This window comes from Zingiber officinale, chromosome 6A (genome assembly GCF_018446385.1).
Source record: "Zingiber officinale cultivar Zhangliang chromosome 6A, Zo_v1.1, whole genome shotgun sequence".
NCBI lineage: Eukaryota > Viridiplantae > Streptophyta > Magnoliopsida > Zingiberales > Zingiberaceae > Zingiber > Zingiber officinale.
The window spans coordinates 126,422,767-126,435,399 of NC_055997.1; the positions used below are offsets into that span (position 1 = coordinate 126,422,767).

The following is a 12,633-nucleotide window of genomic DNA, read 5'->3' on the forward strand; positions in this document are numbered from 1 at the left end:
TGTATTGATCATGATCAAATCCAGTTGACTTTCTATGGGGCGGTCATTTGTGGGGATTACAATTCAAATGATTTGCAATCCAAAGAATGAAAGAAGTCAAAGTCAAAACTAGACTAAGACTTCGAAAGTCTCGAGCAAAAATATTATATGAAATGTTAACTGTCCAACATAATGGGAGGATTTCAAATGGCTTAGTCAGAAAGATTTGACTAAACCAATGCAACTTGATCCAACTTGCTGGAAAAGATCAATTCCATGGTGCGAAAAGTGACCGAAAATAAAATTCAAACTAAGGTGGCTAAGAAAGATACAAAAAAAACAGTAGTTCAATGCCGAACGTTCATTATTATAAACCAATCATTCCGAAATAGGGCTGCGAATTGACCTAAACGAAATTCTTTGAAGATTAACTAAGTGGGCCAAGTTAGTTTTGAAACTAAGAGCAACTATCTCTAATTCCTAAAAGACTTTGACTCGGTGTAATGGTAGAATACTTTTTAATTTTTTAGGTATTTAAAAATCAAATCTTAGTTTTAACAAATTAAGGGATAAATTTTCATTTATTAACCTAAGCATGCTAGTTGATGGATCGTTTATTACAAGCGCTTCTCAATTTATCCTAATAGTCAGTGAAAAATTTCTATGGATTAGACCGTTTACACCTAAGATTAGTCGGTGTAAACTGAATACATGATACCAGCTAAAAAGAATAAAAAAATAAAAACTTTGACTCACCCCTAAAACAATAGTACGATAGCAAAATCTCTTCTTAATTTCCTCAATGGATAGTTAACCTAAGACCGCTAGACTGATGGATCATCCGCTGTAAACACTTCTCAATTTACTCTAATGACCGATGGGATGCTTCCATTAGATTGGACCGTTCATCAAAATTAATTATAAACTAAATATCTAATACCAACTAAAAAAAATTGAAAAACTTACAATTTGACCCCGTTATCTTTTTTTTTTAGAATGAAGATTATCAAAGGATTCTCAAACTACGGAAGATCCTCTAAATCAAACTCAAATGCCTTCGATTCAAATTTCAAGACCTTGTGCCTTGAACACTAATTGCTTCAAGTAAACACAAATCCATATCGAATCCGGGTCAAATTTCCATTAACATTACAATTTCACAAATTTTAGACAACATGAAAGTTTGCTTAATAGTTATTTAAACAACCATTTGCAATTTGATGGATTCCAGAAGGTCAAACCTTGAGTCCCTATACATCTTCAGATGTCAATGGAGGCCAGCTGACTTCCTGACACAATATGAGATCGGAAATGGTCTTCCCATGCCGGTCTATCCTTCGTGAACAGTTCACACCTCCATCAAGTATATTCCGCACTACAATATTGAGAGAATGGATACCAGGGACTTCATAAATTTCTACGTTTACCTGTTCCATCTGCTTGTTCCTCTGCTCAATTGCTTTGCTGTTGGGAAAGGATGAAATGTCGAGGAGGGATGAAACCACATGCTTGACCCAATCTGCAGTTAATAACTGTTTAAGCTTGTCGATATCATTGGGAAGGTGAGGGATGATTGAGAAGTTCAAGTCATTTCCTTTGTCACCAGCCCTGCTATGGGCGAGTTTATACAGAGGGATTTTCTTGTTGGGTTGAGTAGGCTCAGCTGGTGCAGAGGACATTGGATCAGTGATAGAGTTGTTCGAGGGAAGCAAAACTTCATTTTCTTCTCTTGTAATGTTCATACGATCTGGATGATCATGCAGATCATCCTTTTTGGATGGCTGCTTGGACTCTGATTTCTTTATCTCAGTTCTCCAGAAAATACTTTCCCGCTCAACCTGAACAACATAAAAATGTTTAGCTAAAACTATAATGAAGATGGAGAATCCTCTAGTCAATATTGCAAGAAGATGAAAAGAAAATGAAAGCTATCCAAAATTGCAACATTATCATGCTTTGTATTTAAACATAGATTCACACCAGTTTCTTATGAAGAATGATTTCCCTCTTGTGTCCAGTGCTGCATATGGAACAAAGTAACTCCACATGTTAAGGTTGAATCTAGCAAGTTCGATATTTTGAATTTAGTTTAAACATATAGAAATTATATAGAAGTCAAGAAACCATCCATTTTCAAGATGAATGACCGGAAAAAGAATTTCATTCTCTCATATGTACCAAATACCACCACCAGCAGCTGGCCCATTAGTATACAGAGCTGTAAACTCTTGAACTAAGCACATTGCATGCTCCTTCAAATTGAACAAGCCATCCATGCGAAGCCTAACATCCACCGGTTCCACAAACGAAACACTCTGACTAGCTCTAGTTGCCTTCAGGCTGTCATGTCCGATAATATAAGATATTATACTATCACTAATTCCAGGATATGCTTCCTCCACCCATGATCTCACCTAAAAGGGCATACAAAATAATTAAAGCTAGTTATTTGAATATTCAAAAGAAAAAAAAAAAAGAAGATAAGTAAATGATATCAATTTAGGAATTATAATTATTCTGCAAAGGTAGCACACCTTTACTTTGTCTTTTTAGTTGTTAATCAGTATTCATAAAAACAAAAGATTGAAAAACTAACCAAAAACTCTGCAACCTCAGCACGTCTAATGCATCCAAATCCTCCATAAGATATCTCTCCCCATCCTTTCCATCCACAATCCTGGAAGACCAATCATCAAAACAGTTAACTGTTTAGGATTCATTAGGTGAACTTATCCCTCCATTTTTAGTTCAAAGGAAAGCATCACTACAAATATTCAAAACAACACATTGACTAATATTTTTTTTTCATCTCCCTCTACCCCTACTATATTACATTCCAATAGAATCAATTCTTCTAAAGGCTTCTAACCATCCAGTCACATTTAAACATATCAAAAAGCAGATAATACTACTTTAACTTTTCATGAAGACGAGCAATAAGAATTTGGAGAGAAAGAAATATTATATTGCATTATTGTAAAAAAAGAATTACATGCATATATATTAAGGCTCAATGTAGAAACTTTAAATCTAAAATATCAATGTGGACTAAGTGGCAAGCGCTCAATACCTTAAAACCTGAACACTAACAATTAAACAATTATAATGGATCGCCCAATATATTTATGCATGGTCACTGAAGCAAAATAATATTATTAATGCATCATACTAAACTATAATATATGGTATATCTCAGAATACTAGATAGTACATAGAATAATCACGTACATTTGGAACCAATTGCAGAAGCTTATCAGGAAAAGGAATGCTTGAAGGCTTTGCCCCACAGCAAAGAACTTTATCATTTGACAACGAGCTGAAGCATACATTTCTCAGGTCTATAACCTGTTGAATGACATTAGATCGATGACTATGATTCCATATTTAGAGGATGGTAAAAAAATATAACCTTACCACATCAGGAGTAATGTAGGAGCTAGGATCTCTAACTTCATAAAGGAGCTGTTCAGCACATGTGCTACTGTTGAGAAGACCACCACTTCCTTCTGCTTTGGCTAAGCATACTTCTCCTTTATAACCAATTTCAGCATATGGAAGTGACAAATTCAAGATCTGTTCAATAGAAAATTCTCGATTCTTGTCTCCTGCTTAATGGTTCAATAAAACTAAGTTTAGATGTTTGTCATGCAAGGATATTTTCATAATAAGAAAAAGTTGGCAACCTCAAGAACATCTAGTTATTGTGTCACGCACTTGCTATGAAAACTTCAGTTTAATCAGTACCTGGATGCATAAAATATCCACCTGTGAGTTGACAACCACACTCAAGAAGATGGCCAGCCAGAGCCCCCTGTGCTAGCTCACTGAAATCGTTCCAATTCCATCCTAGTTCATAGACCTAAACATGGCAAACATTTATTAAACAAGACAACAGGAAAGTTAACTAGTGCTTCAGTTTGTTCTGTTGCAATTTGAGGCCAAAGATCCGTGCATACATTTAAACAAGTTCAATGTGACTTAGGAAGAAACTGCTAGTTCACAAGGGATTATCTTTTCAACAAAGTCAAAAGATGACATTTAATGGCCTAGAGTCAACATAAAAAAAAGTCAACAGTGATCCTAGCAAATAAAAATAATAATTTAGTGAATCTGTGACTGAAAGGAGTAAAAAATGTACAATTGGACACTACTTAATATACAAGCTACAGATGATAAGGAACACATTAATATCATGCATTTAAACAAGTTCAATGTGACTTAGGAAGAAACTGCTAGTTCACAAGCGATTATCTTTTCAACAAGGTCAAAAGATGACATTTTAGTAGCCTAGAGTCAACATAAAAAAAAAGGAAGTCAACAGTAATTCTAGCAAATAAAAATAATAATTTAGTGAATCTGTAACTGAAAGGAGTAAGAAATGTACAATTGGACACTACTTAATATACAAGCCACAGTTGATAAGGAACACATTAATATAACAAGACAAATGGGATCATAAATACAGTATCTTACATATCTATCATGAAATTACACACAGTCATGTTTTGAAAAATATATACTACATTACACAAACATCAAAACTTAAAAGAAATGACATGAACAACCATCAAAAACTCATAGGAACAACATAAACATGATTAATAAAGCCTTATTATTTAGCAAAAAACATTTTATTTACCTAGACATCAAACCCAATGAAAATGATAATAAACAAAATCTCAAAACTCAAAGAAAATGACAATGAATATGACTAATGATGTTTTATCATCTTCTCTCTATATATGAGAGATTTGGACAGTTATGTGGCATAGAACAATATTTTGGAAAAAAATATAATATACTGTTTTGTATGTAATATCCATTGAATTTTAACCACAAAAATTGGCTTACACCTAATTGAATAGTGGCTGATTTCCTCTTTGAAAATGTCAAAGATTAAAACTCTTTATGGGCAAGGTAGCATTATTTTTTATTAGAAATAATAAATATCTCCAACTAGTGGAGTTTCAATAATTGTTAGTGATCGGCTTCAATGAGGATTTAGTTGTCTGTTAGTCACTCCACTGATGTGATTCCCACCGACAATCACATAAAGAGCAAAAGGAGATAAGGGTGGGCATTTTTGAAAAGAAAAAAAAGAGAGTCTTATTTGTCACTTTGTGCAAACAGGGGAATGATAAGTCTTTTCCTAAAAGAGGGGGCATTTTAGGCCTTTTTCTCTAGATATTTTATTAATAATTGATTTCCATCTCTTCCAATTAGAACAACTGCATCAATTTATCAACAACATGTAGACCAGGAAGAGGCCCCCATCTTCCCGACAGGTGCAAATGCTGCTTTGGGTTATCTTGTGCTCCCGTCTTGGAAGGCCGCTCAGCTAAGGTTGAATAAACCCTTATAATTTACCCCCCTTAAGAATGTGTGGGGCTGTCCTAGAGGGGCCGCTAAGGTGACGGCTTCACCTTTTGCCACCACGAAGAGGCATCTTAATTAGAGAAGAAATCAACTTTAATACCTAGACCAACAATCTTAAGATCAAATAAAACTTGAAGTGACAAATAAACAACAGTGGATATTATGGTAAAAGAGTAGTTTCTAAAATACATCAGAATTTCAACTTTACCTCCTCTTTTCATATTTTCCACTTGCTTATGTCGATTATCACATATTGTATACATGTCATTCACTCACTCATGATAACTTCACTCCACCTTCATGTCAATCATTCTGTAGTTGAATAACAAATTAAAGAATAGTATTCCTTTCATCACAGACATTGATACAGAAAATGCATTAGAAATCAAATTGTGATGACAATGTTTCAGAGTATAATAGAATCATCATAGCCACGAGTGTGAGTGTATTATATGAAAAAAAGTACAATTAATCTATTAGTTGAACAATGCTCCTTATAAAGGCATTTTAAAAATGACAAGTCTTGCAGCGAACTCAGAAAGTGAAAATGGAGTAACCAAAACTATTTTATCAAACCAGTAACCTAAAGAAGAGATGATATCCCAGAAGCCAATACTCTCAGCAATGAATTGATTCCATTTTCGTCTCTGTTAATTATGTGATGAACCACTGGCCAAAAAATTTAACCAAACACATTAACATCCATGACCTTAAGTGTGACTCATACCATTGGAGCTAAGAATAGTGCAGCATCAGCAACCCTCGAAGTAATGACAACATGGGGCTTGTACCTCTCAAGACATTCAACTATTGGAGCGGCTCCCATGTAAGTGCTTACGCCTTTCACATGTAAAAACTGAAAAAAATAAGTGTGCATTCTAATATTTGAGGGACAATATTTATACAAGATCGGAGATAACATGTTCCCTAACAATGTAAATGGCCTAGCATGTTGAAACTAAGAACCTCCCTAAACTCATAAAACAATTTTACTGAGCCCTCCAAAAATAATAATAAAAAAGTCCTGGAACAGCAGCTAGCAGCATAAACAAAAATTCTACAGCCAATTTACATCAAGAAGTATATGGAGATCCATTTTTGGTACTTTAATGATTGAAAGCTTTGACATAGGAAACTTAAGAGTCTTCAAAAATTTAAAAAAAAAAAGAAGTTATTTATTTCCAGGATGTGAAATTAACAAGGCGTACATGCCGACATGAGAAAAAAAATAGAAGTAATCTTAGTCACCATGGCAAATGTCTATATAGTGAACATCATGTGCGTAACATTTTTGCCGCTAGTTGAGTTTGAGCTTCTTAATTCAACCATCAGGTAATGTTTAAATAATACACATCAACTTGCACCCAACAAAAGACTTCAAGGAAGAGAAAGTAATACCGATTTGTCATTAAAGTATAATTTTTCCAATTCATCTCTCATAGCCTGCCCTGTTGCATATAGCGGATAAAGTTTCTGAGATAGTACGGGGAATCCTAAAAAGTTAAAGAATAAAAATCACCAAGATATCATAAGGGTTAATTGTGATCATATTAGAGCCTCAATGCAAAGGGATGATGAATATGTATCATGATCTTTGTGAAGCACTTGTAGATAGTAGAGAATCACAATCATTTTAGGTGTTAGAAGAAGATAACAAATGATTTTGATCTTAATGAAAGATGTAAGGAACATCATATTGTTAGGAGTTTCTAGGGGCATCAGCAGTTAAGGACCAAATCACAATCTCTTAGTTACTAGAGTAAAGCTATACTACCATGTAATTTAATTAGGAAAAATTCAATCAAAAAACTAGTTAGCTCCTTTTACCTATACGAATGTTAGGATACATGAGATACTTGCATATAGTCCCATGTTCATTTATGCATTTACAAATTGATCCTCTTTCAGGGATATTAGTTTAAGTAATGATTCCAACTAAAAAAGAATCTAAAGAACAATATGTACAATCGTTATGTGCAATGGCAACAATAATCACAGTAGACACACAATTATTGAACATACAACTTCATGGAGGATATTTTAAGCAAATGAATTTATCATTATCTGCTCATATGAGAGGATCAATTAACTAATTAGATCCAACCACTACTCCAAAAGCCTTGAGCCCAATTTAATAATAGTTTATTCATCTGAGATTACAAAGCTCTTTTTTTAGCCTACAACTTACTATGTGAGGCTAAATTAAGGTGTTACAATCCCCACTTAAGGTTTGACATCTATCGAGATTCAAACATCAACTGATAGCCTAGAATCATCCTAATCAACAAGTGAGACCCAATGGTGTCTTTACCATCACACAGAAGCCCTTTTTAACACCTCACCATGTCTAGGATCAGGTCTAACTATCAATCCTCATGACTACTTAGCTGAGAGAACTAACTCCTTAACTTATCAACTTCAACCATTGATCCAAAATGCTTAAACTCAAGTTAATAGTCGCTCAGTCAACTAAGATTACAAAACTCCTCTAGTAACACACAATTCACCATTTGAGGCTAAATTAGGTTACAAAATTGCATGACACATTGTATATAGTCCCAAACCATAAAAGATCTACAATCATTGTGTAGCATAGTTATAAGGCCCTCACCCCTTCTAAAATCTTGCATCCTTCATATGAAAACTTAAAACCTGTAAAGCAAATGATCATATTCAAAATTATTACAAGAGACTAGATGCAATTTAATTGTTTGGAATATAAATAAATCAGTAAAAAATAAAAAGGAACTTTTCTACAAGATTGGGTGATTTTGAGCACACCTGATGTCTCCTTAAAAATTTCATAAACAGCTGCAATAGTTATATCAAATCCAAGTTTTGTTGTAAGGTCAAGCACCACTTGTTGTGCGCCAAGAGGATCCACTTCCAGTTGAGTATTTGAGATAAAAATAAAACATATTAATATTAATAAAGACAATACAATAACTTGCATATTGACCCTGATAAAGAAGATCATTACCTGCACCCATGTTAGTTATTATACAAGTTCCTCTTTCTACAGCCAAAGGTAGAAGCATTGACATCCAATCCGATACTGAAATTACCAAGTGTGGAAGCACATTATGCATTGGAAAAGAAAAAGCAGAAGACATTTCCAACCGCATTGCCCATACTATACGCTATATCTTTGACGTGGAACATAAGCTTGCGATGTTTCTGACAAATTTAACTGCTACTAAATGACTCAGAATTTTATTTGATGGTCAAAACATACAAGAAGAAAAAAATTACCAGACAGAATTTAAGCAAACTAAATATCTAACATACTTCGAGTGTCGTAACCTTTTCCTCCAGACATCATAAGTTGATATCGCTCGGCAAGTGTTCTTTCAGCCAAACATTCAAGCACAAGATAATCAAGTTCTTTAACAGTTCGGAGCAATTTGAGTGCTGCCTGCGGTCTATCTCCACCAAAACCCGCCCCACAACCAACAAAAACCTTCTCTTTCCTCCTCAAAGGATTTTCCCTCTACGTTGTAATCACAAAGTCACTAATTTCCAGCCATTCATAGTCATCGAAAAAAAAATCGCCAAGAAAAGAAAAGGACTTCCATTCAACTCACCAATTTATACTCGCAGCTGACTTTTTCACCGTTCTCCTTCGCTTCCATTAAGAAAACGCCTTCGCCTGAACAATTGCACAACTAACCAAAAATACAATGTGGATTCAATTTCTTCTTCTTTTTTAAGAGGAAAAGGAGTAAAATAGTTTAGTTTGCTTCTATGGTTCACAGCATATAGAGAAGAAACATAAGAGTAATCCCAGCGAATTCCTGGAAGAAAAAGAAAGCAAGAATCCTTTCCTCGATCGCCAGATCTGTTGATTCCAACCAAAGGTAAAAGAATCGACACGTTGAGTTGCCAGAGCTATTCGCGACTGGGTAAAATTCGACGGAGTACACATAGAACTAGGAAATAAATGTGTGTTCGTACGGCCTGATAAGTAATGAAGCCCATGAATATTGCAACGCAGGCTCGGCCCAATAGATGACAGCGGTATGTGTAAAACAAATAAATAATTAAAAAAATAATATAAAATTTAACAGGATATTAAAAACAAGTAAAATTGAAAAAAAAAATCAGAATTGGAATAAATTTAAAATTTTCAAAATAAAATAAATATAAAATAAAACACTGAAACACTGCTTACGTGGAGAAAGGAGTACAGTACATGGCTACCGCATATGCGTAAATTTCCCGAATATCTATTTAAGAGCATTAATGAGTAGGGTTTGGACTCGGGACCGAAGAGTTGTGACCGCGGGGGGACGGCAGGCGGCGATGGCTACGGAATTGGACGGGGAGGAGGAGACGGCTGCTGCAGCTGGAAAACTCACCGGAAGTCCGCAGCTTTCTGTGGAAGATGACCTCCGTGAGATGGCCAAGAATGCAGCGTGGAGCGTTAGCTCCTACAAGCCCGGGAATAACGTCCTCTCCCTCCGCGATGACAACCTAGATACCTACTGGCAGTTGAGTGGAATCTCTCTTCCTGTCATTGTCTCCCTATGTTCTTGATTTGCCGAATGTTTTTCATTCGGTGGTTTCCGCACATGATTTACAGTTCGCCACCCGTTAATTTGCGTGAATGGTCAAATGAGCCAAATCTGTCTTTTCCACTTTTTCTTTAAAGAACCGCTAAAACTAGGTTTCTCTTCATAATTGTCTTGACCGCGTGAGCAATTCTATGAAAATTTTGAAATGTGAAATGTATCTAGCATTCGAGGAAAATTATTCTTTGATAAACTTCCTTATAAATAAAGTGGCGAGAAAGGTTGGTTATTTATTTGTTTGTTGGGTCAGATCGGATGGAGCGCAGCCTCATTTGGTGAATATTCAGTTTCAGAAAAAGGTTAAGCTACAGGTTGTTCTCCTGTGTTTGTCATCATTTTGTTAATTTGAATCGACTTTTTATTTTTACTATTAGTTGTCTTTGCCATCCTGACCCAGCTAGTAATTCTCTATGTGGATTTCAAATTGGATGAGAGCTACACACCTAGCAAGATCTCGATCCGGGCTGGAGATGGTTTCCACAACCTGAAGGTTTCTTTGTCTTCTTTTAGAGCTGTACTTAAGTATACCTGCATAATCTTTTTCTTTCTTTGGGTCTTTAGGTGGGGCTGGGTCACATGTTTTAGGTAAATGTACATTATAATCAAACTTTGTATTGCTAGTGTAGTTGATAATTGTTATAATCATGCTTTTGTATTTGATGTTTTTGATGGATTTATTTTTGTGCTCCTGGTGTGGCAGGAGATTAAAACTGTGGAGCTTATGAAGCCAGTTGGATGGGTTCATATATCTTTGTCAGGAAATGATCCCCGGTAATCTCATTATTGAATGGTATTATTTGTTTTGGTATGAATCATTAAGGTTAATCGCTTTTGTACCTTTCATGTATCTTGGTTATGTGAACTGTGTGGTTTTCGTCCTTTTCTGAGTAATAAATTGATTTTTGTTGAATATGGAGTCAAAGTTTAGAGTGCTCACCAGGATTAACTTCAGAAAAGCTTTCTTGAAGTTTTTACTGGCTAAAAGATATAGCACTATAAATCTACTCAAGCATATTGCTGGCATTGCCCGCTTGTTAAAACTAAAAGTCAGCTCTTCATGTAACAATTTTGGATGATGAAATTAACAAACACCAGAATTTCTAACCAGTCATTCTGAATTATCCTCTTTTATTTTGCAGAGAAACCTTCATTAATACTTTCATGCTTCAAGTTGCTATTTTGTCAAATCATCTAAATGGACGGGATACACATATACGCCAAATCAAAATATATGGTCCTAGACCGTAAGTCGATAATGTTATTTTTTTTTTTTTCAATATTCTCACAGTTAAGTTTCCAACTTGCTGTTGTATGTTGGATTACAGAAACCCTGTCCCCCTTCAACCATTTCATTTTACTTCACAAGAATTCATTTCCTACTCAACCATTAGATAAGCAGTGTCAGCGCCAATCTCTGTTGTATGAAGTTCATGAGGTAATGAGAACCAAAGCTGTAAAAAACATTGAACAAATTTGGATATGACCTTTTTGTCTAAGAGTTTTAGTTACAAGATATTCTTTTACTTGTGTGGCTAAAGAAGTGAAACATAAATAACCTCTCTCAGTGCAATGACTGCCATAAGCTGTTCTTTCCAACTTGGAAATTTCTGCCATCTGTAAATTGGATTTCCATTTATGTCACTGCAATACACTAAGATCTGCATGTTTCTACTAAGCATATTTATGGTTATTTTGATAGATGTTAGATGAACAAATATACCTTGCACTGGATCATTCTTTATCTTACACATGAATATAGTGCTATTGTTTCATCTCCAATAGTTGTAAGAAAACACAGCATGCCACTGTTCAGCAATTATCTGGTATAATAGGTGATATTGCTTTGTCGAAATGGATAAACATGGTCTAGTATCATCCATGAAGATGATCTGCAGAAATACATGTCTGTGTCAATTTCCACGGGGAAGGGATTGCTTTTTATTATCTGTGAATTGACAGGTATGGAAATTTAGATAAAGACAATCCGACTGAGCAAAGTGTTGATGCAACAATACCAACAGAAAGGATTGTTCTATTTGCTGAATACCTCCTATATTTCGAACTTGCATGTTTTACGGAATAATTATTTGTGTTTATAAAATGCAGATCTAAATTCAGACCAAGATTCTTGAGAGGATGTTCAGTGCTATACATGCAAGACATCTTGGCAGCAAAAGTAACTGTTGAAAATACAGACTTAAGACAAATTGCAAATAGCTAAGGAGTTGATATTGTTGTTGTAATTATTTCAAAGGAAAAGAATATACTTGTGATGGCTAGTATTTGGATTGAGCTTATTCAATGTGTCTGCACTAGAATATTGTTGTTTAAGATTTTCAAAGTGTGTGATTAAGACTATGATTCAAAGGTGCCTTTTGGTCTAAAGATGAAGAATAATTCCTTTTTTTTGATAATTTAAATATTCGGTGGTTTCGCCCGATTAATTTCGAAGGTCGACAGATTTTAAGCACAGTTTAGTTATTGAGATTTGAATTAATTTTATTATCTTATGACATTTAGAAGGTGCCATTATAAGGCAAATAGCGAAATTTCGAGGGTGGTTCGTAGATGGATTCAAAATACGCAGGTTGATTTTTTGATAAAATTTTAAATCTTGTCCGAGTTTCTGAATACTCAATAATTGAATTATTATTTATAATAATTAATTTTTAATGTATTTTGTATTTATAATATTATATAAAAGGTA

General features: G+C 34.7%; 2 protein-coding genes across 11 annotated transcripts; one reads left to right on the forward strand and one right to left on the reverse strand.

Annotated features, from left to right (window-relative positions):
* Window positions 1-1,098: 1,098 nt before the first annotated feature.
* Window positions 1,099-9,260, reverse strand: LOC121997960. 7 transcript variants are annotated; one of them, XM_042552653.1, is made up of 14 exons: window positions 8,940-9,260; window positions 8,644-8,845; window positions 8,336-8,410; window positions 8,137-8,238; window positions 6,754-6,848; window positions 6,083-6,211; window positions 3,724-3,838; window positions 3,394-3,587; window positions 3,208-3,324; window positions 2,576-2,656; window positions 2,158-2,393; window positions 1,960-1,999; window positions 1,407-1,817; window positions 1,099-1,309 (listed from the first exon to the last, which is right to left on the reverse strand). In XM_042552653.1, the coding sequence occupies exons 1-14, from the start codon at window positions 8,985-8,987 to the stop codon at window positions 1,247-1,249; spliced, it is 1,908 nt and encodes a 635-aa protein (XP_042408587.1). In that variant the 5' UTR covers window positions 8,988-9,260; the 3' UTR covers window positions 1,099-1,246. The 7 variants fall into 7 exon arrangements, with proteins under 7 accessions (XP_042408587.1, XP_042408583.1, XP_042408584.1 ...); XM_042552649.1 differs by having other exon boundaries at window positions 1,099-1,817; window positions 8,659-8,845; XM_042552650.1 differs by having other exon boundaries at window positions 1,099-1,817; window positions 6,754-6,803.
* A 334-nt stretch (window positions 9,261-9,594) lies between these two features.
* LOC121997964 (anaphase-promoting complex subunit 10-like) lies at window positions 9,595-12,284 on the forward strand. 4 transcript variants are annotated; one of them, XR_006116403.1, is made up of 7 exons: window positions 9,595-9,845; window positions 10,177-10,237; window positions 10,324-10,416; window positions 10,627-10,697; window positions 11,066-11,170; window positions 11,252-11,885; window positions 12,033-12,228. XR_006116403.1 is itself a non-coding variant. In XM_042552666.1 (7 exons), the coding sequence occupies exons 1-6, from the start codon at window positions 9,598-9,600 to the stop codon at window positions 11,319-11,321; spliced, it is 648 nt and encodes a 215-aa protein (XP_042408600.1). In that variant the 5' UTR covers window positions 9,595-9,597; the 3' UTR covers window positions 11,322-11,361; window positions 12,033-12,284. The 4 variants fall into 4 exon arrangements, 3 of the variants coding, with proteins under 3 accessions (XP_042408600.1, XP_042408601.1, XP_042408602.1); XM_042552666.1 differs by having other exon boundaries at window positions 11,252-11,361; window positions 12,033-12,284; XM_042552667.1 differs by lacking the exon at window positions 12,033-12,228 and adding an exon at window positions 11,886-11,993 and having other exon boundaries at window positions 11,252-11,361.
* The last annotated feature ends 349 nt before the right edge of the window (window positions 12,285-12,633 follow it).

Excerpts from the sequence above, each read along its gene's own strand:
- LOC121997960 (XM_042552647.1), bottom strand. The coding sequence starts at position 8,987 with ATGGAAGCGAAGGAGAACGGTGAAAAAGTCAGCTGCGAGTATAAATTG. Across the intron at positions 8,239-8,335 it reads AATAACTAACATGGGTGCAG|TGGATCCTCTTGGCGCACAA; the intron begins GTAATGATCTTC and ends CTCAACTGGAAG. Across the intron at positions 3,325-3,393 it reads CCTACATTACTCCTGATGTG|GTTATAGACCTGAGAAATGT; the intron begins GTAAGGTTATAT and ends GTCATTCAACAG.
- LOC121997964 (XM_042552666.1), top strand. The coding sequence starts at position 9,598 with ATGAGTAGGGTTTGGACTCGGGACCGAAGAGTTGTGACCGCGGGGGGA. Across the intron at positions 10,698-11,065 it reads TTGTCAGGAAATGATCCCCG|AGAAACCTTCATTAATACTT; the intron begins GTAATCTCATTA and ends TTTATTTTGCAG. Across the intron at positions 11,171-11,251 it reads AAAATATATGGTCCTAGACC|AAACCCTGTCCCCCTTCAAC; the intron begins GTAAGTCGATAA and ends GTTGGATTACAG.